Source organism: Gavia stellata, chromosome 23, assembly GCF_030936135.1.
Source record: "Gavia stellata isolate bGavSte3 chromosome 23, bGavSte3.hap2, whole genome shotgun sequence".
NCBI lineage: Eukaryota > Metazoa > Chordata > Aves > Gaviiformes > Gaviidae > Gavia > Gavia stellata.
In genome coordinates, this window is record NC_082616.1 from 4,852,002 (window position 1) to 4,876,927 (window position 24,926).

At 44.4% G+C, this 24,926-nt stretch overlaps 1 protein-coding gene across 4 annotated transcripts in view; it reads right to left on the reverse strand.

The window, feature by feature from the left end:
- Positions 1-2,737: 2,737 nt before the first annotated feature.
- Positions 2,738-24,926, reverse strand: part of MACROD2 (mono-ADP ribosylhydrolase 2) — an 884,404-nt gene continuing 862,215 nt past the window's right edge. For 3 of the 4 annotated variants that reach the window (XM_059828569.1, XM_059828570.1, XM_059828567.1), the window contains 3 exons: positions 10,614-10,697; positions 4,781-4,849; positions 2,738-2,826 (listed from right to left, as the gene is read on the reverse strand). In XM_059828569.1, the coding sequence (XP_059684552.1) occupies positions 4,788-4,849; positions 10,614-10,697 (146 nt within the window). In that variant the 3' untranslated portion in view covers positions 2,738-2,826; positions 4,781-4,787. The remainder of the gene's footprint in view (positions 2,827-4,780; positions 4,850-10,613; positions 10,698-24,926) is intronic. The other variant, XM_059828568.1, reaches the window with a different exon arrangement.

Here is a 24,926-nt window from a genome sequence, read left to right on the forward strand (position 1 = left end):
TTAATTTTTTTTTTAACTATCGGTCAATCTTCACAAGGAGTTTAAGGAGTCTTTGTCTCCTTGCTGAACAGTCACAGCTCGGCAGCCAGCCTCCCGCAGGGCTCTCCCTTTGGCTCCCTCGCTAAAACCGAGGCTGGCAATGGCGAGAGGGACATCCGATACGCCGCTAATGGCAGCCTAATGTTGCCCATGGGCGAGCACAATGGAAACAAGAGCAGGACTACGTTCAGGGGACCGGATACTCCGTTGGCTGAAGTTATCGCAGCTCTGTGGAGCTCAGCTCACCCCGGCTGAGGACCTCGCCGCCTCGGATCTCCTTGATATTTTGCACGGCTCAGCATCGAGCTTGCCGAGTTCATTCCCGGCCCTGCGGGACCGGTTCCCTCATTTATCTAAGATGGAGGGAGCCCTTCAATCCCGGTCTTTTCACAGACACCACACAAAAGAGGAATTGAGAGGAGAGACACCTAATGTGTTTATTCCCCTTCCTCCCGAGCCATTTATCCACTCCTCCCCCATCTATTACGACAGGCCATTTCAATCAAAATCAGCGGGTACGGAAACCACGCAGAAACACACGGGATGCGCACCACGCAGAGGGACTACCCGCAAGGCCTCCCACTGCAAAACTGCAATCGGATGGAAACAAGGTGAAGGAACAGCAGGGGAAAAAAAAACATCCGCATTCCAAAAGACACGGTCTGTCAAGCATGACCCCAGGGATGGGAAAGAAAAGCAGCAGAGACACCTCAAAGGAAACAAGGAGTCCCTTCAAGGGGACAAGGGTGCTCCAAGGGGAACAAGAGCTAGAGGAGTCTAGCAAATTTAGGTAAACCTACCAATACTATAAACCCAATTCATAGGCTTACATCAGCTCATTTGCTCCTTCCGCAGTCCATCCAGTTCAGAGTTTTGCATCCACCGATCTCCGGGAGAAACGAGTGATGAAGAAGCTCCTCAAAATCTTCTCTGGCACTCGCATCACCCGGGTTGAAACACCACAGGAGCCGGCACACAGAAATACTCTCCTGATCCCACCAGAAGCAAACATGCTGAAGCTGCACATAGGGAGACAGGGTCCTGTCTTTCTAGGGGCTGTACCCTCTGGGTGAAATCTGGGGCTTTTCTTATTTTCCTTTCTAATCCTTGTTTGTCCTGACACCCTTTCAAATTAACCTGTGGCTGACGCCAGCCATCAACTGCCCTAGCCAGTGCTAGGGCTACGCATGACTTGCTGTTACACCAGCAGATGATTTATCACCAAACCTAGCTGGGATAAACCCAGACCCGAGGAGGATAGAGATATGTCTTACCTTGTTTTCTACTTTTTTTTTTTCCTTTTCTTTTGTTTTTTGGCCAGCTAGTAAATAACTATTTTGGGATTCATGCATATTTTTTTTTTGGGGAAAAAAAAGAACAGAATCAATTACTTTGCTTAAAATGATCAAATCATTATCAGCAGCATTTTAAAATACAGTTTGCAGCACATCACACCCTGGGCACAGGTTGCGTGCTTTTCCATCGAGTGTATCGTCTATTGGTTTTGGTTACAGCACAGTTGGGAAATGTATGTGAAACCCTTTTGTTTCTTTTCTAAAAATTTCAGGGCAGCATTTGCTGGCAGAACAATTGACATATGGTGAGACATTCTTATCCAAATAACTGTTAATTGCATTTTTTTTTTTAAATTAGAAAAAAAAGAAATCATGCATATGCAGTAGAAAATACAAGGAGGGCTCACACAAGATGCGGTGTGAATTTGTTGAAGCCGGGAGCTGTATTTAAAGATACCTTGAATGCAGAACGCCTGTTATCCTCCATCACCTGCAGGCTCGAGGAAATACCTGTTGCCTACCTGCACCCGAAGGTCATACTTACGGCATGGATTGTGAGGTGTGTGGAGCTAACCGCAAAAGAGCAGGACTGATTAGGGGCGCCGGCTGTTCGAGGCCATGCACGTTATCGGTGTATAGGACCCACAGCGGGACATGGCGCAGCATAGGCTGGTCTCGGTTTAGCTTTCTCATGCCGGCCCTGTGAAGGGCAGAGCTATGGGCAATCCCGAGGCACTGGGATCACAGAGTTAATGCGCAAACTCTGCTTCCAGCATGGACTCAAGGGAATCCGGCCAGCGCCTCTTCTAGCAGCCAGGGTTTGCGCACTACGACCGCCCTGTGCCGGCGGGTCCCGGCAGGAGCTGCTGATCGACAAGCCTGGAGGCGGGCAACGTGCAGGGCTGTCTCTATCAATATTTCTGAGATTGTGGAGCATCTAGTCTTTCAAATCCCTAGCACAAGGAGGGCGGTTGTTATATTAGTGTGTGCGGATTATAATCCTTTGTGGCAGTTCATGTTCTCGAAGAAAATCTCTATTTATATCCTAGGGAACAGTTTAAAAAAAAAAAAAAAGGGAGGAGAATCAGCTGGTTCCCACAGGTTGCCTGCAGACAGTACCATAACTGGGAAAGGAGATAAAGATGCTAGAAAAGGGGTGGGCCTGGAAACAGGCTACTGATGCTACGATGCAGGAGGAAGAGAGACCCAATATAAGACAGGGACACTCAGTTCAGAAGAAACTGTTGTAATTGCAGGGATAATTGCAAAACATTGTTAGAACTGGGAAGTTATGTTTCTTTCCAACAGGCTTACAGAACGAAATGCAATGAAGAACAAACAGAAATTAAAACAAAGAGTCATTTCCCCAAAGCTCCCTCCCCTCCCAACCCGCTGAGCTTCTCTGCGTGCTCTTTTCTGCCAAGAATGATGCTGTAGAATGTCAGCCCCTGCCCGTCGGGTTTCCTCGGGTCTCGTCTCTCCTGCATCCTTCCTTTGCCGCAGCGGGGGAGAGAAAAGAAAAAAAAAAAAAAAAAGGCAAAATTTCAAATGTCTGCACAGAACCCAGGTCTCATCTTTCTAGCACAGACGCCTATGGTTTCTCTTTCCGTCACATGCGCAGCACGTGCGTGCGTCACACGGTTTATATATAACAGCCATGATTATCTCTATAGCAAATTGGCTGTGCTCATTAGGGTTTCTTGGTTTTCCATAGCACCGTGCTACCTAGCTGGGTATCAGAGGCCCCCAGCTCTGGTGGGTGCTTCGGTGCTAGACCACAGAACATATGTTAAAAACAACACCTTAAAATACTAAACATAGTAAGCAAAGGGATCTCCTTGGCTCTGAAAGACCCTAGCGAGACCCTCTGAAGTTTAACAGGCTGATCAATCCTCCCCGGGGACTCGCTCCTTGCAATTAAAACAGTGGCAACAGCGTCGGGAGGACTTGGATAGAGAGCTGTGAATGATTTAATACCTGCTTCTAATCACGTGCATGCCATTAAAATGCTGCGCAAGACATGCTGCGCCCCAGCTCGGGCCCCTTTGCTTCAGAAAGGTGCTGGCAGAGCCAGGTCTTGCAGTGGGATTAAAGAGATTTATTAATTGACTGCTAGTTATAGTATTATTCCTGTGAACTCTGCCTTCGTAAAGCAAAAACGACTCCAGCCCAAAACATTCACAGATACTCATTTCCATGGGAAAATGCAGCATGAAACGCAGACTTCCTACAGGCCACGTGAAAGCAGTGATAACCGTCAGATATATTTTTTTAAACTGAGGAAGGGTATTAACCTTGCCGTGTATTTTTAACAGTGAGGATTTCATTAGTTCCTCTTCCTTTTTTGACTGAACAGAATATACAACCAGAAGCTAGGGAAGGAGGAAGGAAGAGCTCTGGAAGCCGTATTTTAATGGCGAGGGTGCCTTCTAGTTTTGCTTCAGTACTTCTTACCAGGGACCCCATCAGGCCTATTTCTCACTCCAGCAGTACGGCAGCACATCGTCTATATGCTGACAAGGACAAAGGGCTACGCTCAGTTATAAGACCTTGTATTTTAAATCTCTGTGATACAGCTGCCGCCGTTGTAAAGCCGCTGTATTTGGTCTTGAGCTACATGAAATCCCAATACAAGCATAAATAACGCATCTTGCTGTATATGATATTGGCATCCCACAATAACCCTAGGCCAAAGGAAGCAGTGCGCATTAATGCTTAAAAACTACTTTTAAGGGAGAAATGGCAACCAGTTCTTATAATTGGAGATGAGCCTCGGACTTCTGTCTTCCTACCAAATTATTGATTTTTATCTAGGGGAGAGGCTGTTGATGCCTATGACAAACTCTGTGGCACAACCACCATTGCACGTTCCTGCCATAGCACTATCATTTAGCGTATGAAGCCACAAAAAGCTGCAAAAGGTGGCAGAGCTCCAGAAGGCAGCTCGCTGACTTTGCCTTGTTTTTCAGTGGCATCGCTACAAGTGACGTTAGGCATCGGAGAGCCAAGGGCAATAAACCCCTTGTGACGTGAACCTGTTGTTCCCAGAATACAGATTGTACAGAACTGAGCTCAGTTCCAACCGGTATAAATTGCCTGTCATTTTCCTAAGCAATGCCAAAAATTGTTCACTCGGTTACTCTTCTGTTCCTTATCTCGGTGCTGTCTTGCCTTCTGATGATCTAAGACCGTGCACTGTCTAAATCCATTACAGCTGCAGACTGCTGCTATAATATTTACTTGACAAATCAAGTCTACTGGATATTTTCATTTTTTGGTGTTATACGGGCTGTATTAGGCAATTTCTTTTCCTTTATAGTCTGTCTTCCTTTTTTTTTTTTTTTTTTTGGTAAATTCTATCTTTAATTAAGGTCATTTTAAACGCAAGTTTTCAAACAGAAACTGAATAGAAAATGGGGAGGAAAAAATAGCCATAAAGGTCTCACCTGTTACTTAAGCTTCCCGCTCTGTTTCCGTAGGATCATTTACGCTTTCAACTTGACTATTCATTTCAGCTGAAAACAAAACAAGACAGTCATCAAATCCTATTCGTGATACTTGTTAAGTTTATCGCGTCGAGTAATAACCGCTTCTAACCCAAAGGGGACATCTATTGCATTAAAAATCCTACGCCGTAAATCCACAAAAAGGTCTCTCAGGCCAGCCACCCTAACCTGCGGTTCCACGGCGACCCTGACGAGCGGTCCTGCCAGGGTGGAGGCTTCAGCATCGCTAGAGATGCAAGCCTCTGGATCTAGATTTTCCCTTTGGCCCGCATCCTTCCAGTTTGACTTTGGCACCCAGCCCAAGAGCTCAGTGACCCTCCTCTGTCTCTGCAGGCCACAGGCAGAGATACAGGTATCTCCAAAGGGTGATTTAGAGTTTCGCTGGGCTAAGCGGTCTTGACCCTGCGATTTGAACATCCGCAGGCTTCTGACAAAGTCCCCGGCAGGACCCGGGGCTGAGCTGCGGGCTGAACGCGGATCCATCTCCAGTTAGAGAGATGCTGCCCCTGCCTCTGGGTGTCCTTGAGCTGCAAATTGCTGGAGCCTGGGAGAGGGTTCAGGGGCAACAGCACTATACTCCTACACATACTAGTTCGCTCGTGTACTATCCATTTACAAAACCAATCCTACTTTTTTCATTTAAAATTACTAAGAAATAAGAAATAATTTAAATGGAAGGCTTAAACTCATTTTAGCATGACCTTTGTCAAAGACACCATCTCAACTATGGCAGCTGTGATTGGTCCTATCTAGGCTAAATATAAAAGGGTTACTTCAGCACATGCACTTTTAAGATTAGTATTTAGTATTTGTTTGGCAATGAATTTGAATGAAGCCATTTATATTAAGACTTTTTTTCCTTTCTTTAACCTTGGCTTTATGTTGTGGTGTCAACTGCAGATGACGAGTCATTTGACACGGGTGATGGGAAAAAACCTCAAACCTGAATGGGAGATTTGGAAACTAAGGTAAGATGGGAGGGAGGAAGGAAAAAAAAAAAAAGCCCCAAATCAATAACTATGCTACTTCCAGCCAGGCGGTATGATCTCTTTCTGAGTCAATACCATGTCAATACACCTGTTAGGGTTTTGATGGATTATTTGTAAATTACTCATCATCCATATGCAGAACAGATGCTGTAATGGCTTCCTGAATGTATGCAATGAATAATAAGAAAAGTCTCCGCTCCTGATTACAGAGCTCTGATGCACATCGCATTTAGCGATGTGTTCTTTACGCACATTTGCATAGCAAAGGCAGGATGCTTAATAAAAAATCATTAAGGGGAGGCTGCTGCGCACTGACGACAGCAGCCCTTCTCAGCCTCATTATGCCGGCCAGTTTCACCGGCTGGGTTTTCTGAAAATATCGTAAGGCTTCGCTCCCATTTTACAGAGACCTCCTGCAAAAATAAAGCTTGATTTGAAACCTCAGGTTAGGCTCTGTCAGCATCCCAGATGAGTACGCCTCCTTCCCCTTCCTTTTTTTTATGGCTACGAGCAATCGACCCCTGTCATGCTGATAGCATGTCACATAGAGGGGGGCAAATTGCAGACTGCCCGGGAATGCTTTAAGGACAACGCAAAACCACGGGGGAGCCCCAGGACCTGGAGCTCCCACCAGCGGGGAAGCAAGACGAATCACCGAGTCCCACTGTTCTGCAGTGGAAACGGCAACCAGGCATCCTGCATCACCGGTGCTAAAAGCATCCGCCGCGCACGCCGCAGCAGGGAGATGGCTCGCAAGCGCTAAGGCACCGGTGGGTTTTGTTATTAGCTTTTTCCTATGTGTTTGTGACTGAACTCGGCTCTTTGCATTAACGCTGGTAGGGACAGGGAGGTCTAATTGAAGGATAAGCTTCTGCAGACCACTGGGTGAACCCCAACAACAGATGTCACTAGGAGGCCACCTACACAATCCTCTATATTTAGCTGGAAAATAACACGGCAGCGAAGCACCTACTGCAAGAGCAGATGGAAGAGCTGCCACCGAGTACGGTGAGGATGTGACTCACAGCCCTCGCTGCCTCCCAGCACGAGTTAGTGTCAGAACGATGCTGTTAGCCCTGGGCACGCTACGTCCAATCTCATCACAAGCCAAAACTGGCCTTCTCCCTGCTAAACAATGTTTTTAGAGGTGTTAAACTGCTAACTTACGTTACTGGTCGTTTTGCACCGACCATAACACGCTATAGCAGTCAGCAGCTCAGCAAAGCACCTGAAGGAGGCTGAACAACTCCTAAATTCAGTTTTAACTGCTCGCCCTTCTGCAGCTTCCCACGGGGCTTTTTATGCCAGAAATGGACATTTCTGTGCAATGGAAACGGATATTCCTCTGCACTCTCCCTGTGTGTTTTCCCTTAAATTCTGGCCCGTTGGGGATGACCCATCTGCACCTCCTCTCTCAATCTGCGAGCTGCTTAGCAGCTCTCAAATTATGACCGGGGAAGGATTTTCCCCCCAAAAGCAAGCAAGTTCCCCGCAAGAGGAGAAGAAATAACCCAGCATGTAGTTCACATCCGTCAAAGCACTGCAGTTGCAGCTGAGTCGGTGGATGTGCGTCGGCTGCAAGAAAGCTACGTGCTTAAAGGTCAGGTAGCCAAGAGTCACAGCATAGCATCTAAGTAGAGAAGACAGGCAAACGGGAGACTGGAAAACCAAGTTCAGAGTCATCTGCGAGAGAGCGAGTGCATTTCCCCACCCCAGGATATTATGCTGTAGACCTGGATGGCAGATGAAACCAAAATATTACTGTCTTGATTTAAACAGGAGCTCGGTCAGACACTTACTTGCAAACATAACCTATTTCTTCAGCCACTTCCTAAACAATGTTTCCCCCTTGCCTCTACACAACTTGACGATAGCACATTCAGCTATAACACCAGACTGCCTAGAAAGTAACCCATCTATCTTGAATTCAACCCGCTGTGCGGTGATGAAACACATGCACCCGTTTACTTGGTAGTTACTTGTTTCTCGGATATTACGTCAACACCATAAAAAGCATGAGGGTGTTAGCTGTTGAGATCTTGCTTTTATATTGCTTTGGTGAATCGCGTGAAGGTCAGGTTGCTGATGGCACATTCATCAGCCTGCACAAGCTTATAAAAAAAAAATGGGAAATTTCAGGTTTGACACTGCCTTCATCTTTTTATTTTCTCCTATTTTGTCAGCAAGTGAGGATGCAGCTTTCCACAGGCTTGAAATAAAAAAGGTGAATGAGTAACCCCATTATGAAAGGAGTGAAGAGTTTGATCCGCCTAATACCAGCTGGAAACTAACATCTACCATCTTTAAAGCTTTGGTGGCGTAAGAAAAAGAAAAAGGGGGAAAAAAAAAGAAGAATAAAATAAAGCTGCCAGCAGGGAAACACCGTCTAGGAAACCAATCAGCAAAGGTGGGGTTTGTCATCATTAAAAAATACTAATAAGCAAATCTGTGCTGGATACGAAAAATTTCGGTTCAGGTGGCCGATGGAGGTTGCCAGCAGCAACCTGTATCTCTGTACACGAGGTCCTTATTTCAGGCTTACGCACTCACCCTCTGACAGCTTTCCTGATTGAGGATCACGCCCAGCTTTCAAATAACAGTAATTTCTGAAATATATCATATTACGGCCCTGCCCACTAGATGAACCAATATCGAGATTCAGCTAAGCTGTCTAAACTCTCCGCATTTCTAAAGCACTTTTTGCTGTGACATGGTACATGAAATTAAAACACAAGAGCTGGGCTGCCAAGGGGTACCTGGTGATATATGCTTGTGCTTTCAGCTGTGAAGCGATGAGCTCTCCTGGGGCGGAAGGAAGGGGACCAGAGAAAAAATAGGCAATTTACATAAAAATTACTGTCAAAGGGAACCTTTTTCTTTTTTTTTTTTTTAAATCTCAACTAGTACCCAGTACATTTAAAAATTTTAGGGCTTTTTTTCAGCAAAACTTAACCCTTCAGATGAAATAAAGCATGGGGAGTTTGATCCGTCCTCTGTTCTGATTTTTTTAAACACATAATACATGTCCACAAGAAAAAACACCCTGTAATATAAACCCAATAGCAACTTAACCTGTAGAGAAAGGAAGACTTCCCTGAACAGCAGAGTACTTTTCTGCAGCCTTAGCAAACACCCTTTTCCTATCCTTTCATGTAACTTAGAAAGTTCACAGAGAAGGAAGTTACAAGATGAGTTATATGTAGAAGACCTTATAAGATAAGCAAGATTTGAAACAAAGAAACCTATTCAAGATCATCATTTCAGAAGCTGTCAGCTGATGCAGCTGTGCTGCGCTAAGGCAAACATTACAAGAGCTATACGATCGCTTTTCTTTCCAGCGGGAAATCCCTCAAGATATTCTTTTAGTAAATTCGGATTTTTTTTCACCACATAACCCAGACCATTCCAGGGATTCGAAATTCAAATATTTTAATGTGACTACGACTTTTTGGTTTGTTTGTTCAGGGGATGAGGAGAGAAGGCTGTTTTGGGTTTATTCTGCACACTTTGTAGTAATAGCATAATCTCCAGTATTTTTTAAAAAACAAAATCCATTATGCACGCGTTCTTTTCCTATGCTTGCAAAAACTTCCCTACAGGCCAGTATCTAAATCAGCAGCCAATTCAAACACTGCAGCACAATCTGACATCAGAGAAAGGAAATCAGCGTTAGATTCTTTGTGTAACTAATATCAAAAAGAATTGTTTTGCCTTTGCAATGTAAAAAATTATGCCTTGAATATATATTATGTCAATGCTGAAGAGGTTAAAGGAGGAGTTAAAAATCGGCCTTTGCTACAGAGAGCAGTCCATGATAATAAAATGAGGACTGGAACCCCAATTCCAAACCCACTGCTGTTTGCAGCAGTAAAGAGGACCCTTTGTGTGAAAACCAAGAAAACCCCTTATGTAGCTGTGTTAAGCTATAAGAGCCAATGTAGAGGAGTCATAAAGGGTCTGCTTCACCAAAACCTAAGCACAAGGATGCTGATCCCATCCATTATTTCTTTACACACAGGAAGAGCTTAGAAGGACAAATTTTTTTGATATCAAATATGTAACGCGCTGCAGAGCTCCAGCAGCATCCTGGTACTCAGCCCTTGCTGGGACTTTGCCAGACAGCTGGGTCATCTGCTCACTGAGGTCAATGTCAAAAAAATTCATTTCCAAGTCAGGAGATTTGGGTTGATAGGATCCGCAAACCTGACCAGAACTGCTGTTGGGTCACCAAATTGTGTTTTATCAATAGCATCACCAGTTTTATCAATAGTAAACGTCCTAGGGAGAGAACTTCCATCTGCTACCGGACTGAGCTACGCATGGACTCCAAAGGAGGAGGAGAAAGGGAAATCAGCTCCGAGCTAGAAGGAGGCCAACATACGAGTTCAGAGTGGTTATACAGCCAACGCTTGTCGCACAATGGAGTCAGGCACTAGCACAGAAATTTTCAGAAATATCTTCCGACTCCTGTGTGAGACCACACACACCTTGGACAATTCACTATCCAGACAGTGGGCCTAAAACATTGTTTAGTTAAAAGGCAGGTGGATTCAACATACCAACTGAACACATAAACCCAGTCAACTAGAAAAGCAGGGCTATGGCATTGAAAGGTACTTCCACCAGACTTCCAAGACAGTAGAGGTTGTGTAAGCTCTCAAGAAGACTCAGTTGAAGAGATTATAAATATAAGTCCTATTTTTTTGGAGGAAGTGTACTAATAAACCCCAGAAAGGCATGCTATGTATCCACTTCAGGACAATTAAAATATTAGAACAACATACCATCCTTATTTGAAACGCCTGCTGCTTCACATGCAAGGTCAACTTTCATAGGCTCTGCAGAAGTTTCCTCTTTCCCTTGCATCCCTGTAAGACAAGCCAAAGAAGGAGAAAAATCAATACTTACAGTACCTGATTAATGTACAGTTCTCACACTCCGTATGCCTGTTTTTTTTCTTTTCCTTCTGGCATGCTCTTACCTTTATAGACTGTGCTGCTGTACAGTGGCAGCCATTAGAGAAAAGGGCAGAGGATATAGGGGGAGGAACAGGGTTTGAAAATAATTGCTTGAATATTTGTAGCGATCTGCACTCTTTTCTAACTAGGATTGTTAAAACTGCATCATGGTGTGTGCTTCTGCCTCCCTGCCACTCTTTTCTCATAATTTTTGAAGAATCCCTTCTGCTCATAAAATGCAATATATGATAGGGACCTAATCACACTTACAAAGTTTCTTTAGCTAGCAGAATAAAAATAGCTACAGTGAGAGTTCAAATATACCAGGTAGTCAGACACAAACTAAGAATTTGAATTTAGGAAAATGCATTTTATCGCTGTAACTCAACATTTTTATCTCTTCTGCCTCAGACTTGTCTGGAAGCTGAGATTCAATCTCCTAACAACATCTGAAATGAAAAAAAAAAAGTGGTTTTGCTGTTTCGTACACAGTTCTCCTAATATTCTGCCATTTAGAGTGCTGAGAAGCTGATTTTTAGTTCATTTCCATCACGCTACTTCTCTACTTTTGTGGCCACTCTAAAACCTGTTGCACCTATCCTGCGGTTGAACTACAGGATGTCAGGCTACTGGTTGCTAAGTGATCCAGACATTTGGGTGGTTATTATGAGACAGCAAAGTGCAGCAAGGACCGAGACACTGCAAAACCAGTTTACTCTTAAGCTGAAATAATTTACCTCTTCGGCAACAGAGATGAAACGTTCACCATCCTACAAACACCTCCTTCCCATTTCTGTGGAAGTCTAGAGCGTTTTTTTTAAAGTGCTCTTGAGTGCACTACATTTATTGTGTCCATAAACATGTATCTACCACTGAAGTTTTCAACCAGTCATGGAGATTTTAGTTTTCTCTGTGCTCGCTATGTTGGCAATGCTATTCTCACAGGCAACTTCCAGCGCACTACCTATGGTCCTACCAAGCATCAAAATGCTAAAACAAGGACCCAGCCCATACAGAAACCAACAAAAAATAGCCACCGGAAAGCTCAATTGGCCATCTCGGCGAACGTGGGGTAAAGTGCGATGGATGACTTTACAGTGATGGAGATGTCACTCATCATTTTCATACATCTTACTTCTACTGCAGAAATCCTTCAGTGGATCGTCGTATCACCAGTGTCACCTCTTCCTCACCGGTTTAAAATCATCTCCACGTACAAACAAACAAAATGCCTGTAAACATCTGTGACTGTAAACCCCACGTGTCAGCGAATGCATGAGATGGCCCCTTCACGGGTGCGCGTCAAATCCCTGATGCTTCTCCAGGGAATTCAGGAGAGCGAGCGTGGTTTTCTCCCGAGGTTTCTTATGCACCAACAGACCTAAGCTTTCCCAGCACTCGCCCACAGCTCTTTTTTGCTCACGCAAAGGATAAACCCAGGTCACCCCACCGGAGAAGCGTGCGCATGTGGCAGGAACTTGTCAAGTACAAGGCTGAGGAGGTACTTTCAAAATCCCTGCCTGACTTCTCCTAGAAAAATCAATAAGAAATTTGGGTGACTATGAAAGCACTGATTAATCAAGGAAAATACACTGAAATTCAGGTTGTGCTACATTTGATTAGCTGGGGGAAGCAGCTCTACGAAACCCAAAATATTGGAAAATCAACTGTCCCACCACGAGTGCAGCCTGCAGTGGACGCAGCCCTCCCCACCAAGACATTCAGACGTCTGATGTAGGGATCTGGGATCCCTGCTAAATACCAACGCACTCTGACTGGCAGCTGACGCCTCTGAATCTGACTTTGCTTCCTCTAAAACACCGTCTATTAACCAAATAAAGCAGATACAGTATGACAGGTTACGTCTTGGCTCCCAGTTTCCCTAACAGCTAGAGATACCTAGTCGCTCTCCTGTTGTCAGCTCCTGAAGACGACCGTGTGAAGTTCCCAGGCCCTATCCCAAGATCTCCCATGAACTAGCCGGGATGCCTGGCTTCACCACGCTGCTGAAAGGTTTCTCGCTTTCAATTTCGGAAATCTCTCAGGCAGCTGACATGTGCAAAGGATTATTGGCACTGCGCTCGGTGAAGACAGAGCCTAATTAAAGAGAAGACATTTTGTGCATACGCGTGAGTGTGCACACGTGTGCACACGTGCTAATTAGGGCTGCCGTTGCAGGGACGAAAGCAGAAGGTGTTGAGGGCCCTCAATACCAAAAGCTACAGGTTCACCTCTTGGGGTAGGCAGCCCTAGAGAGAGGCTGAAAAGAGTAACAATAGCAGCAGCAAATCTGCAAAATTACTTTTTGAGAGGTTTAGGGCCATGAGCATTGTCAGAAGAGCACTAACGCGTATTCTGCATATTCACCTTCTTCCCAAGTCTGAATAGCTGACTCCCTATCCCTGCTAGGAGGGGATTATGGCCATATTGGGGTTTTTTTATAGCATATGTTGATTGCTGGATATTGTCAGCAAGAAAATAATAGTGGGAAACAATGTTCAGGGACAAACAAGGCAGAAGATATTTTAAACCTTAACAAAGCTGAGCACCACCGCAAACCTTGGCAGGAGGCTTGCACATTATATCATCCAATTTTTGGGAAGACTTTCAAACTCAGTTAATATAAATCTTCATTCCTTCCCTCACTATTATTGTGGGTGGGGGACCAGAGCATTCACTATACTGCCATGCACGTGGAAAGGGTATTATCCAAAAAGCTTCTTCGCCGCCGTGTGGTAAAAGCGAGTGCCACACAGAAATGAGCCCATTTCACATAAACAGCAGCACTCGATCTATACCAGAACCGCCTTGATAACCAATTTGTTCTAGAGGCCTCCCCTCACCCCCTTGTTTTGATTCCTTCAGGTTAGAGCACAAACAAGCGAGGTATTTTGGGTCTCCAAGCAGGAGCTGAGAGTTACCCGGAAGGGAGGGAGCCTGGGAGATACCACTTGCAATTTCAATTACCATTTCCAATTGCGCTCCTAGCAGAGCTCGTTACCTGAACCTGAACCCTTTGCGGGCTGGTTACACCACCAGCCTAGCACTAAGTGACAACAGGCTTCCCGCGCAGGCAAGGATGGCTCCCCAGCCTTTTGAAATGCGTAAGACAAGTATATACCAACAAGATAGAAATCTCTGTACTGTTATTTCACCTTTTTTTCTCCTTTATAGTCACAATCTGTCAATAGTTCCACTTGATTACAGCTAATACACTGTTCTTTCCCTAGAGAAACGTGGTTCCAGATTCACGTACGATTCACAAGATTAACATGAAGACGTGTTGGTTGTTGGTACATTAGCATCAGTTTTAAAAGTGCCCGAGTACAGAGGTCAGATGTCTCTTCTCCATATCCCTGCTAAATCCTAATAAGTAAAAAGTGTAACCCTCCTCCTGCTCCTCCCTTTGCACAAGATTTACACCTATTTCAAGTGATAAAAGCAGGCAACTATGCAGGCTTAGAAGCCGTAACACAGCAATCTTTGCTGTGTACTGAAGAGCGCCTTCGTAACCAGGAGAGAGAGGCAGGCTCCTCTCCCAGGTAATTCAAAGCAAAATCCCAACATAGTCTCCCTAGAATCGACAAATCATTCCTGGAAGGCACCTGAACTGGGTTTCTGTACTGAGGTGCCCACCCTTAGAGAGTTTCTTTCTCTTTGCTGACTATGGAGGGAGCCTGGGAGACTGGACTCTCTCAGCAGAGCCTGGCCTTCGAGACCAGCCTTGGCAGAATCCTCGCACCGGGTGTGGGTAAGGGATTGTCAAGTGGGCTCTGAATCAGGAATCTGGATTTCTGCTATTAGTTCCTAGCTTGTTATAAGGTCGTAGACTAGCTTTAAGACAAATGGAAAAACAGATTTCATGCATACATGAGTTCCGTCAGTGCGGGCAACACCGAGAGAACTTAAATTTTAAAAATTCCCCGATTTTAGAAGTCTTGCAACTAAGTGGAAAATCCTGGCCCTAAGATCATTCTGAATATTTGAGGAAGAAAAGGGTTATCAATAACACAGCAGTCCAGACAACTACTTCTATTTTTACAGGCAAAATGGCAAGGTCATTACTCCCGTAACATGTCTGCCCAGCAATTTTGGGTGTTGCCACAGGAATTCCAATAATATACCATCCTGCCCATGGACAATTTGCAACCAGGGGAAATTCATTAGCCGTAAATTATTTGTAGAGCAGTTGCTTCTACTCATGTTATATACTTTGAAAAAATCATTATGCAATATGAATACCACATTTCAGCTATTCTGAACGATCCAGATTTCCCTGATTCACACCCACTGAATAAAATTTATTATTTTGAGTTTAGCTGTACATACGCTTCCCCTAATTGGGAGACTCTGAGAGATGGAGGCTCGTTAAAATCCAAATTTCTCTGGTTAAAATTTGAAGGCACCATTTTTCATCTGTAGTAACATAAAAGACAGACAAAACTCTTCCGACCCACAGCTGCATTGTCTTATCTGTCAAAACCAGTACCGTTTTTCTTGCTCTGCAAATAGCCGGAGCTGTTTTTTCCTTCTTCCCAGTCATTCCACTGTAGCTCTTTGCTAATGTGACTGTCAAGCCTTCATGTACTTTATTTACCGCTGTATTTTAGTAGCATTATAAATGCTGCTTCACTTAGAAACTGAAGCTGTCTGTGACACAAGGGCTCAGTTTGACTCCTGTTCGACACCTCCATCTGGGATGACTGACCCTTTTAACCAGACCAGATTCTACCACATAAAAGATTTATGCTGTCGTCTTGTATGGCTCTACATGCAAAACCACCTAACCTGCTGCTCTTGGGGCTCTAAAACAAACACAGCAATCACGGTCCATCTGTACTTTGCTATGTTCAAGGCAGCGGGCAGTTTTCCCCCTCACCATCCTTCTGCAACGCACAGGTCGAGCACGACAGTGCCGAGTCTGCAGGAATGGCGCTGCTGCAAAGGTGCCTCTCGCTATTCAGCGTGGCTTCGTTAACAACAAACGTCTCCATCCATTAAATCAGGAATATTCTACTTCTATCAAAAAAAGCCCCAGCAATTAGGCACCACAGAGATGAAAAGAAAACTGAAGGATGCAGATTTCAGAGGAGGGTGTGCCGGCCGGGGCGCTAGCTTTGCCGGGCTTTTGAAGGCGTTGAGCATCATTTCTTAATGCCACGCGTGGGCTGTCAGGATTCACGTTGCGGCCCCTTCATTGTTAAACGGAGTGTTTACCCTCCCTTTTGGCATTTTGGCTTTGTCTCCCAGAGTGACCCAGCGCAATGAGGCTCCCCGTCCCTCCAGTGTAGTGTGCATCATGTCAGCTCTCTGTGTTTGCGCACGCAACTGTACCTAAAGGCATCGCACTGCTTCCAGCCACTGTTATTTCCAGCTCAAGCTGAACTGCAATTTTTTTTAATGCGATTTAAAAGTGTCTAAGATCCGCTTATCCCTATCCCCTTCCAGCCCTTTATTAAACATACTCTTAGTAAATCTCATTATGCCTCCTTTTCCCTAAAGGTGGGAATAGGAGTGCAGTGAGGATTGTCTCGCAGCAATACAGTCCATAAGACCCATACAAATTGGGCGTCTCTAAAATCGCTAATGCCCATCAGGAGCTCTTTGTATCTTTTGTCTCTCTGTAACAACAGGATAAACCTGCACACAGCAGGCTCTTGATGAATACAAGGGCATATCGTTTTAAGGAAAGCCCTTTTTGAATTTTTTTTGTTCTGACAAAGCCTTAGCTGCGTAAGAGGTTGCTGTTTTCCAGACGCTCTTTCTGTGAAACCTCTCATCAGAGAAGCAGCCTGCACCAGGGATTGTCCGAAATGGAGCACCCAGAAGCTTTCATCGCATTCCTCAATCGCTGGCTGTTAACACAACTAAAACGGTGCCTGGCTGTATTCAAACTAGTAGATGATCTGTCCCGAATGGCTTCCAAAGCTCTTGTGCTCCATTTCCCTGCCTACAAATAAGGCAGATAGCATGCTCAGCGGTATTCTGAAAAGTGAAGGGTTTCTGAATGAATAGAAACGGCACGATTATTTACCTTCCTTTCCCATTCCGTCATTTTCCCTGCCACCTTCAACCGTTTATTAAACTCGTAAGAGATTTGGTTCAGTTCCTGATCACTAGCTTCCTGATCTTAAAAAGCTGCGTACACGTGAGGAATTGCAGCACTGGAGGACCCTTCTGAGTAAGCTGCAGGCAACCTCCAGGTCTCCTAAGGCTCAGCTTTCGCCCGGGGGAATGATGTTGGGCACTCAGAAATGTTCTTCTGATTCCGCGGCCATGGGAGCAAGCCTGCTGAACGACCACCGGCTGCCAGAATGGTACCTGCACCTCCGCTCCCATCGCAACATCATTTTCTCCGCGCACTCACCATGCTCATTACCATGTACCTAGCCTGTCTCCGGCTGTCCTTGTACAAGTTTAATTCCTCTTCGCACCACTAATCTGGGGTGAGGACTCGGTCCTGAATTTTGAAGAACTGATCCAGGAGCCCAATGGCTTTAACAGGCCTTGCTTTCCCCTCCAACACGAACAACTTAATAGCGCGTGCTGCTGCTGGATTTTCCATCAGCACATGCTGTCCCCCTATTCCATTTCAATCTTGCATTCACTGTATTTTCTGAGCATTTCAAATGATCTTGAGGCAACCGCAGCAAAGCAATAGACTGTGAAAGCAAAGAGGTCCTGGATCTCCTAAGTAGGCCAGATTTATCAGAACGCCACACTATTTATTTCAGAAAAGGGAAGGAAACTTCCCGTTTCCCTCCAAAGGAGCCACTCCAAACAGAAGAGAGCATGCCAGTCCGCAGCCCTGAGCAGCTGCACCAGAACTAGGTGGGTGCTGGGAGTGACCAGAAACAATAATTATAAAAGAAATGACAAGGAAAGGGTGGGGAGGGAGAGGGTAAGAACGTGAAAGGACATAAATAGCGAATTCCCCAAGAACTGGAAGTTAGAGAAGTTCCTTTCAGACAAGCGCCCTCATCTTTCACAAAGCCCCCGCTGCCCGGCTACAGCAGAGAGGACGATGGGGTGAAAAAGCGTGCCATCCGCGTAGGACAAAAGGAGGCTTTGCCTGAGTTTCTGATAACGTACAGGCGGGGCTGCTCACCCTTATGGCTGCAACCATTTATTTCTGGGGTCACTGCTTCTGAAAGAGATTACTGCTGAGTCAAAGAGTAGCCTTGGAAAATATTCTGTTCAATTCCTTTTCAAGGAGACTATTGCCAAGTATATGAAGAATGAGCTTCAAAGTAGCTCAGAAGGGTAAATAAGGAGGGTGTACGGATCTACCTGAAAGGCAATAACAATATACAGTGTGGGAAAAAGACTCTTCCCTGTTATTTACCCAGAGACCCCAACCTAAATTTTGCAGCTTAAAATAAAACAGAATATTCCCAACAAGGAGAGGCACATAAAGCTCAACAAAGTTCTGCTAACAGATGTAACCTTACAGGTACGCTGTCATTTTCAAACATTTTGTGATATAACGATACAACAGCCAGCATGAAAGATAAATATTAATTAAAAAACCAAACCTCAATAAAAACTGGGATAACGAGAGGTAGAGTATACAACACACTCGGCTGAAATATCTTGCTCTTTGGAAAGAGTACTTGCTTTTCTAAAGGCTCATCACCTCCTGACCGAGCACTCTGTTTTGATTTTTAGAAACCTCTTAGCTTCTGAAAACCAAGCTGAACATAATATGAAACTAATTTGCTTGAAAATAAGTGGTAATTGGCAGCACTCAATAACAAAGACCTTACAGATGATACTTACCATATTTTTCCCCTACCAAGACACATGTTCAATAATGATCATTTTTCAAAAACACTTAAAGAAATGTACCTTTTTTTTTTTTTTACTGAGCTCCGCTCTGACTCCTTCAAAGCCAAAATTTTACAGTCAGCTTTAACTATATGGTGATAAACACAAATCTGCTATAAAGGACTAATTTTGCTACTGAGCTCCTCACCTATTCCCATTCTCAGGGCTGTTGTTTCAGACCTGGATGGTGACTCCTCAAAATATAACAGATGTTTAAATAAAACACACACACAGGCACACCTGCGTGCGCATATTTACGTTCAAGGGCAGTAAGCAATTTTTCATAAATAAATGGCTGGGGGTTGTCTTCCCTCTGTAAAGAAGGGAATAGCCGAATGATAGATGGCGATGCTGGATGTATTACCCAAGGTGATGCTCCCCATTCTGCTCAGGAAGCACCACGTGCCCCGTGGAGAGAAGCCATTGCCAAAATCTGGCTTCTGGAGAGTTGTGTGGCTTTTGCTGCCAGAGGATGTCATTAACGCTGATTGCTGCCCCCATTTCTCCGGTGAAAGCCTGGCATCCTCCTCTGCAGCAGTGAGTGAGCCAACACCAGCCCGCCTCAAAGGAACGGGAGGGAAAGCAAACATATTGCAAGTGCTATATGACCTCCTGAGTGTGGATGCCATTTCTAATTTCTACTGATAACTGGATGAATATACGAGCAAAATTTCACAACGATGACGTGGAGTAAGATGTTTCTCCAGGAAATAACAGAACTACATCAGAGCAAGGGGTGGTCTAACCTCCGGCTGCCCTATGCCAGCAGGCAATAACCACATCCTCCTCTCACACCGAGCAGATAGAAATAAACCATAAGAGAACCAAAATCCCACATCACAGCGCTGCCAGAGGGAATCGCATGCCACCTACTCCCAAACTGAGACAAGCCTAAAAGAACAACCTAGCTACTCCCACGGGTGTTTCACCTCCGTGGTGGCAATCACGCTCTCCACACATTTCAGTGGCATGTCTTAAAAGTCAGCTTTTACCACTGACATTTTGGGGAGTAAGGGAGGTGGAGAGCCAGACAGCGAGAGCGTAGCTGGTGTTTAACGCCTGAAATACCCACCCATCCTCCTGACATTCACCCTCCTCCCACGAAGCCAGGAGTATTTCCAAAACACTGAAAAGCACAACAGAAAAGATGACTCCTGTGGGCTGCTTTTAGAAAAAAATTCATCCACCAGTCTGGGTGTTCTCATCTGCACCTTAGGAGCCTATCGCTACATGATGATTGGCTTGGCCGGTATTTCCCGGCAAGGCTAAAGACAGGATTTAGATTACCAAATCAGTGAGGTTCATCTGCTCTGTTTCCTGGAGAAAATTTTAAGGCCAAATTCAAAATTCACAGTGTGGGGCAGAAAAATTTTGCCCACAACAGAGCTTTAGAAAAGCAATTTTGCAGGCCAGGAAAAAGCAAGTGTCAGTACTGGCAGTCATGCGCTTGCTTCTCTTCCTTGCGGAGAGCCATTATGCAGTGTTTTCTAAAATTGTAAATGTTCTTTCTGGCTCACAATGGGAAACAACACTAATATGCATCACAGGGTGTGAGATAAAATGTGCGGCGCTATTGTTGCCTTTGATTTGTCTTCCGTTTATATCAGCTCTCAGTAACAATTACACAAAGACAGAGCTGCAGATTTTTCTTCTCAACTTTTTCACATTTCATCCTTTGTTTGGTTCATAAATTCTAGGGTCTAACTAGGATGTTACATCAGAGACAGGAATTTACATTTAGATAACATAATGCAAAGAATACTAACAACCATGATCCTCCCCCCTTCCAAACAGCTCCAGAGTACTTCCCAACTGACCTCAGCTTTGTAAAACAGGGATCTGGCTTATTTGCTTTAAGCTGAACATTTCTTTTGCTCCAGTAACCTAACATTCAGGGTTTTTTTGGTTGGGTTTTTTTTTTTATTTCCCCCTTTTATTTTTTTCCACCCTTTTTCTTGATTTTAGCGAGTCTCGCTCCCTGTGCTGCCCCTGACTTAGTCTCTAGCTATGGAGATGGCTCCAGTGTCTATTCTGGGAAAAAGCCTGGGAAAAGACCCTGAGCACGGTGGGGGAGTGTGATAACTACAAGAGGAAGGCCACTTGTTACCTTAAAAATAGGTAGCAGACACCCCCAAAGAACAGCTTTCTGATTGCAGGAGGCTTAAGAGAGACAGCTTTTCTTCTTCAGGACCCAACACAAGGACTCACTAGTCATGGGCAAGCAAAAAGTCAGCAACATGCATTAGAGCTACAGTAAATCACTCTGGAGAAGTCCTCACTCAGGTTCATCAGCTCCGACATTACCAACGTTGACACCCAGGTCCAGCGATTTACCAGATTTGCAGCTCAGCCTAGGTGAAGGGGGCAAGTACTGGGGGCTTTTTTGTCTCCCAAACAGCTTTATTCCTAGTAACACTTCCCCTTACACGAGCTTGTTCCCACTGTTTGAAGAGGTCTATCCTGCTGTTAAGGGTCACTCTGGCAACTTTATAAGCAGCAGAACAAGGGAGTCAGAAATTTACTCTAGGTTTCACACCTACCAGAGACTTATTTGTATCAAAAGAAAGTAAATTCAAATATCAAGTTAGACCAAGGCTGCCTAGGCTGGCTTATGACTAGACCATTACTGTTACATTGGGTAAAAATTGGAGCAACTCATTTGGAAAGCTTAAGCACATCTTTTCCTCAATGATCTTGCCTATACTCCAAATTATGGAAGATTCCTCCAAGTCCTGTTATATCACCACACAGAAACCAGAGGCCAAAAATACAAACCACATAACACACAGTCTGAACAAAAGTCTTTAAGAAAAAAAAGGGGGGGGGGGGGGCGGGGGGGAGAAACTTTCAGTTTTGTCTCAACGTGTTTCTTACCAGAGAATGTGTTTTCAAAAAGACCAGGATTTTTCCCTTTAGCACTGGAGGATCATATCCCCTCGCTCCATCAAATGCTTTTTAACACAGAAGTTGTTCTCGATGCCAGCAGACATAGGTCAGTATTTTCAAAAACAGGTGACTAATATTAGGAGCTCTTTAAAACGGAGTTTAGATCACGATTTTCAAAAGCTCCAAGTGCCCAGCAGCTCCAGCTGGCTTCAAAGGGTCTCACTTCATAAGGTGTTTGGGACGTGCTCAGCATTTTTGAAAATCAGGCCACCTATTTGGGATCCTCTCTATCCCATGCTTAGAAAGCTCAGTGACATTATAACTAACAACATGGCTTTTGTCTTTTTTCCCCAAAACAGAATTTACAGTACTGCTACTAAACCAGCATCTATCATGAAAACTGGCAGATTCTTTGGTCTAACAAGATAACTATAATTTCCCTTGAAGCTATTGAGCAAGTCTGTAACATCTCCCCAAATCCTCTTAATAACTGACGGCTAACAAGGGTTCCTCACAATGAGGTGTCCTGAAGGTCGGCCAGAATACAGCAGCCAGTGCTGTGGGATACTCAGAAATGCCACAAGCCACATAAAAGTACTGAAACCCAGGCTGGCACGCTGCAGTACTTAGCCCTTCCCGGAATGCCATCCCCCTGCTACGGGGTGCCAGAAAACATAAAGGCTTATACTTGGGATCTTAGCACCAAAGTCAAGACCTCTACCAATTAAGCCAGAAGAGAATAATTTTATTAGCAATTGATAGCAGCAGACTTTTGTCCTGCTAAAGAAGGATGACATGCACACATTAAACACATTTCCTCAAGCTAAACTCCCTCAGATTGCTGGATTTGGACCACGTTTTATGATTTATTCATAATGAAGAGCTTAGCTTGTGAACTTGCAGATGCCCAAAGCCTTTTCATAATACAGTTTTCAACTATTCCAGGCTGTAAAAAAAAAAAAAAAGAAATTCATATAGCAGTTCCAACCCTTCGGTCAACCAGCAGCCACATCTCCATGCTTCTCCTCCCCTTGAGTACCCACAGCTGGGGAACAACACAGAGCTTTTGCCAGCACCTAGCACGAGGGTCAGAATTAGAGGCTACAGACGTGCACTATTTCTCATGGCCAGGTCTGAAAGAATTTGTACGCCAGCGTGAGGATTGCCACTGCCCAGAGTCTCCGCAGATGCCTCAGTGTCTGGTACTTTCATGGGAACTACTGAAGCTTTCAAAAGAATGCAAAAATTGCTAATCCCCTGGTGCAAGTGACTTCAGCCTTGACAGACCGTTTCCCAGAGTCACAGATAAAACTGAAGGATTCAGCCATAAAGGATTAGGAGTCGTGTCACCTAGAATTAAGTCACTGGCCTTGAACCATGTTTATGTTCAGCCCTGTCAATAGCAAATTTCACAATCTTAAAAACAAGGTTTATTGAGTTTCTTTAAATATATATATCTTGATTTCCTGAGTAGGTTTAAAGGTCTAGACAATTCATGTTACATTGTTTTATAGTTTCCATTTTTTAGTACACTTCAGTGCACTAAAAACCATCAATCTGACAAGCCTGAAGAGACTCAAACAACTTCTTTTCACAACTGTGCACAGGATGTGTCTTATGTATCCAATGAAAGCAAGAAAATAAACACCTTGCATAGCTCTCTTCACGCAGAATCTATTTTAAATACTACAGATCCTAAAAGGAAAGGGCCTGTTGCAGAGAAAATAGGTGCTCTTTGCCTAGAGAGTTTACAGGTCACAGCAAATCTAGACAAGTATCTTCCCTACTTAGCTACCCTGTTACTCTGATGTAAGCACCTAAAAGAGGTCCCTACATGAGATGTGCTTTAAGTTAGAAGTCTGTGGCCTTTCAGTTATCAGGTGCAGAGATTATTCGGGGTGGTGGGGGAGAAATAAGCCTTGTGCCTTAATGAGTTGTTTCAGTTCACACTGAATATCCGTGACAATGCCGAGCCCTGATTGAAAATCTTACGAGGGTCCTAAGCACGGAGTACCGCTGATCCTCAGCCTGGTAAATCCTCCTGAAATTTGGGAGTATCACGCAAAGCTGACTTGGATTTAAGCACCGTGCAGTACAAGTTGAAGAGGAATTTGCACGGCAGAAGCTAACCTGCATTTATACACGACAGCCACAGGTTTTAGGTTTGTTCAAGGAATACGGTCTTGCAAAAATGCAACGGCTGAATAAAACGAAACCTTACCTAAGCCTCAGATGTACCTCAAGCATGGGGAAGGAGGAGGAGAGGGAAAGTCTCCATGTCATGCCACATCGTGCGGCACCTTGCAGAAGTTTTGGCTGCTTTGCCTCCCACCATCAATGCTTGCGAAAGCACCTGGCTCAGGCTGGAGATCGGCCGGGCAGACCCGACACCGCGCCAAAGCCACCGCAGCTACTGCATCCCACAGGCAGCGAGCGGGTGGTCCTGCTGCACGGGGAACCGACTGGAAAGGCACATGTGGAGTTGATCAAAATATTTCTAACAAAACCTTTTCCTGAATCAAATTACTTTTTTTTTTTTTCTTTTAAAAGAACAGATAGTTTTATGGGAAATGTCATGTTTTCAGGGAGTCATACAAACGTAGCCTGAGAAGCCCAAGATTTCCAGAGAAATGTTGCTGGCTCTTGCCAAAACTATGAACTGAAGCTATCAGATTTCTGTTAAAAAAAAAAAAAAGTAAAAAACCTCCCAAATTTAAAAGGTAATGAGTATTTTCTGATTTCATAAGAAATTTTCATGGAGGGAGGAAGAAGAGGGAAGTGCTTCTGACTAGCTAGCGGGAAGCACCTATGAGCCTGTGTATTGGTCATTCACGCAACAAGTATTTCTGGCAGAGCTAAGCGAGCTATTTGTTAACCAGCAGGAGCTGGAGGAAGCCTGTTGGTCACAGATGATACATGTATAAGACAGCAGCACAACTGTGTTGGAAATCCATGAAAGGGATGCTCCAAGTAGGCTGATAAGCATGCAAAGCCATGATATTCAGGCTGCGCACTCCTTGGGTAGAGACAGCCGTGTACGGCACCTTGCACGATATTACCAGTTCAAGTTTAGGAACTGTGTTGCATGGCTATATGGCAGTAATGATTAATGATGATAGCAACAATACTAATGGTTAAAAAGATCCTGCGTATGCTTCTGCATGTTCCCTCGCAGCAAAATTCTTCACTTAAGTTTCATTTCCTTAACACAGTAGTAATTCATAACCCAAGAGACGACTTAATAGCGTACCAATCATGGTACAATAGAAAGTATAATGAAAACAGACCCAAATTAAAGCTCGCTAAGTTCAGTTTACCAACTCTTCACTCTCATGGCGTGTGGCTTGCTATAGCAAGCTTAACAGTTCAGATTCATTTTATTTTTGCCTGTCCTCCGGTTTACTATCTCTGAATTAATGCAGCTCC